Below are 1006 nucleotides of genomic sequence, written 5' to 3' on the forward strand. Positions count from 1 at the left end.
AGGGCCAGCATGGAGTCATAGACCTTGCACTGCATCTGCCCCGTGCTCTGCACCACGCAGTTCATCCACAGCCCTTCCCAGATGATCTGGGCTACCACAATGTTGTTGCCGATGAAGGCCGTCTCCCGCCACATGGGCAGCGCGCAGCAGAGGATGGAGGCCAACCAGCCGATGACAGAGAGGGCAATGCCCAACACCTGCAGCCCCATGGAGGCCATCGCTCACTGCCTGCACCCCTGCCTGCCTCCCACAGCGCAGTGCTGACTGTGGGACCATGGCAGGTACTATAAAAAAAGGAGCCCTTGTGGTCCGCCCGTCCTGCCGCCGGCACCGGACAGAGGGGTAAAACCAGTTTCCCGGGATTCCTCCACTTGCATTTCTCCCTGCAGCAATGACACATAATATCCCGGCTGCTCGCACGGAGGAGGACGCCAGGGACTGGGATCAGGCCACCCAGGCAGGGGAGCATGTCCCACTGCTGCCCGCGGGTGGGCAGGAGATGCTAAGGGCAGCCACCGGGGCTCAGCCTGGGATGCTGAAGGGGAAGAGCTGGTGTCCAGGCACCGGGATGTCTCTGCCATCGCTGCCAGCCCCTCCTGCCCCATCAACATGTGCTCTGCTTTTGTGCCTCAGTTTCCCCCCAGCTCATGGGGCAGCTGCTCCAGCAGCAATCCCATCTCCGGCCCCCTGTGGCCTCGTGCCAGGGAGCAGCACACTGTCCCAGCCCCACTGCCAGGCTCTGTGCCCAGGCAGGACACAAGCAGCTCTTGTTTGTTGCTTGGCGTCTGCACCAGCACTTCCCAGCCTTCCATCAGGCCTCGGGCAGGAGGTGTCACCGCCCAGACCCACAAACCGGTTGGAGCAGCTGCTGTCTTCCCAAAGAGGAGAGACAGCGCTGCCCGGGGTGGCGGGGCAGACCCCAAAACCCCCCCCCCCTTGTGCTGTGCCGCGAGCCAGCGTTCACACACCCACAGTGCCAGGGGTGCAGCACCCCACTGCCTCACTG

General features: G+C 63.7%; 1 protein-coding gene across 1 annotated transcript; it reads right to left on the minus strand.

The window, feature by feature from the left end:
* Positions 1 to 5: 5 nt before the first annotated feature.
* LOC104412572 (claudin-4-like) lies at positions 6 to 218 on the minus strand (the record flags this gene model as incomplete). Its single annotated transcript, XM_010023327.1, has 1 exon — positions 6 to 218. A coding segment is annotated over exon 1 (213 nt), but the record flags the coding sequence as incomplete, so codon positions are not given.
* Between the last annotated feature and the right edge of the window lie 788 nt (positions 219 to 1006).

This window comes from Nestor notabilis, unplaced genomic scaffold (assembly GCF_000696875.1).
Source record: "Nestor notabilis isolate BGI_N333 unplaced genomic scaffold, ASM69687v1 scaffold24021, whole genome shotgun sequence".
Classification (NCBI taxonomy): Eukaryota; Metazoa; Chordata; class Aves; order Psittaciformes; family Psittacidae; genus Nestor; species Nestor notabilis.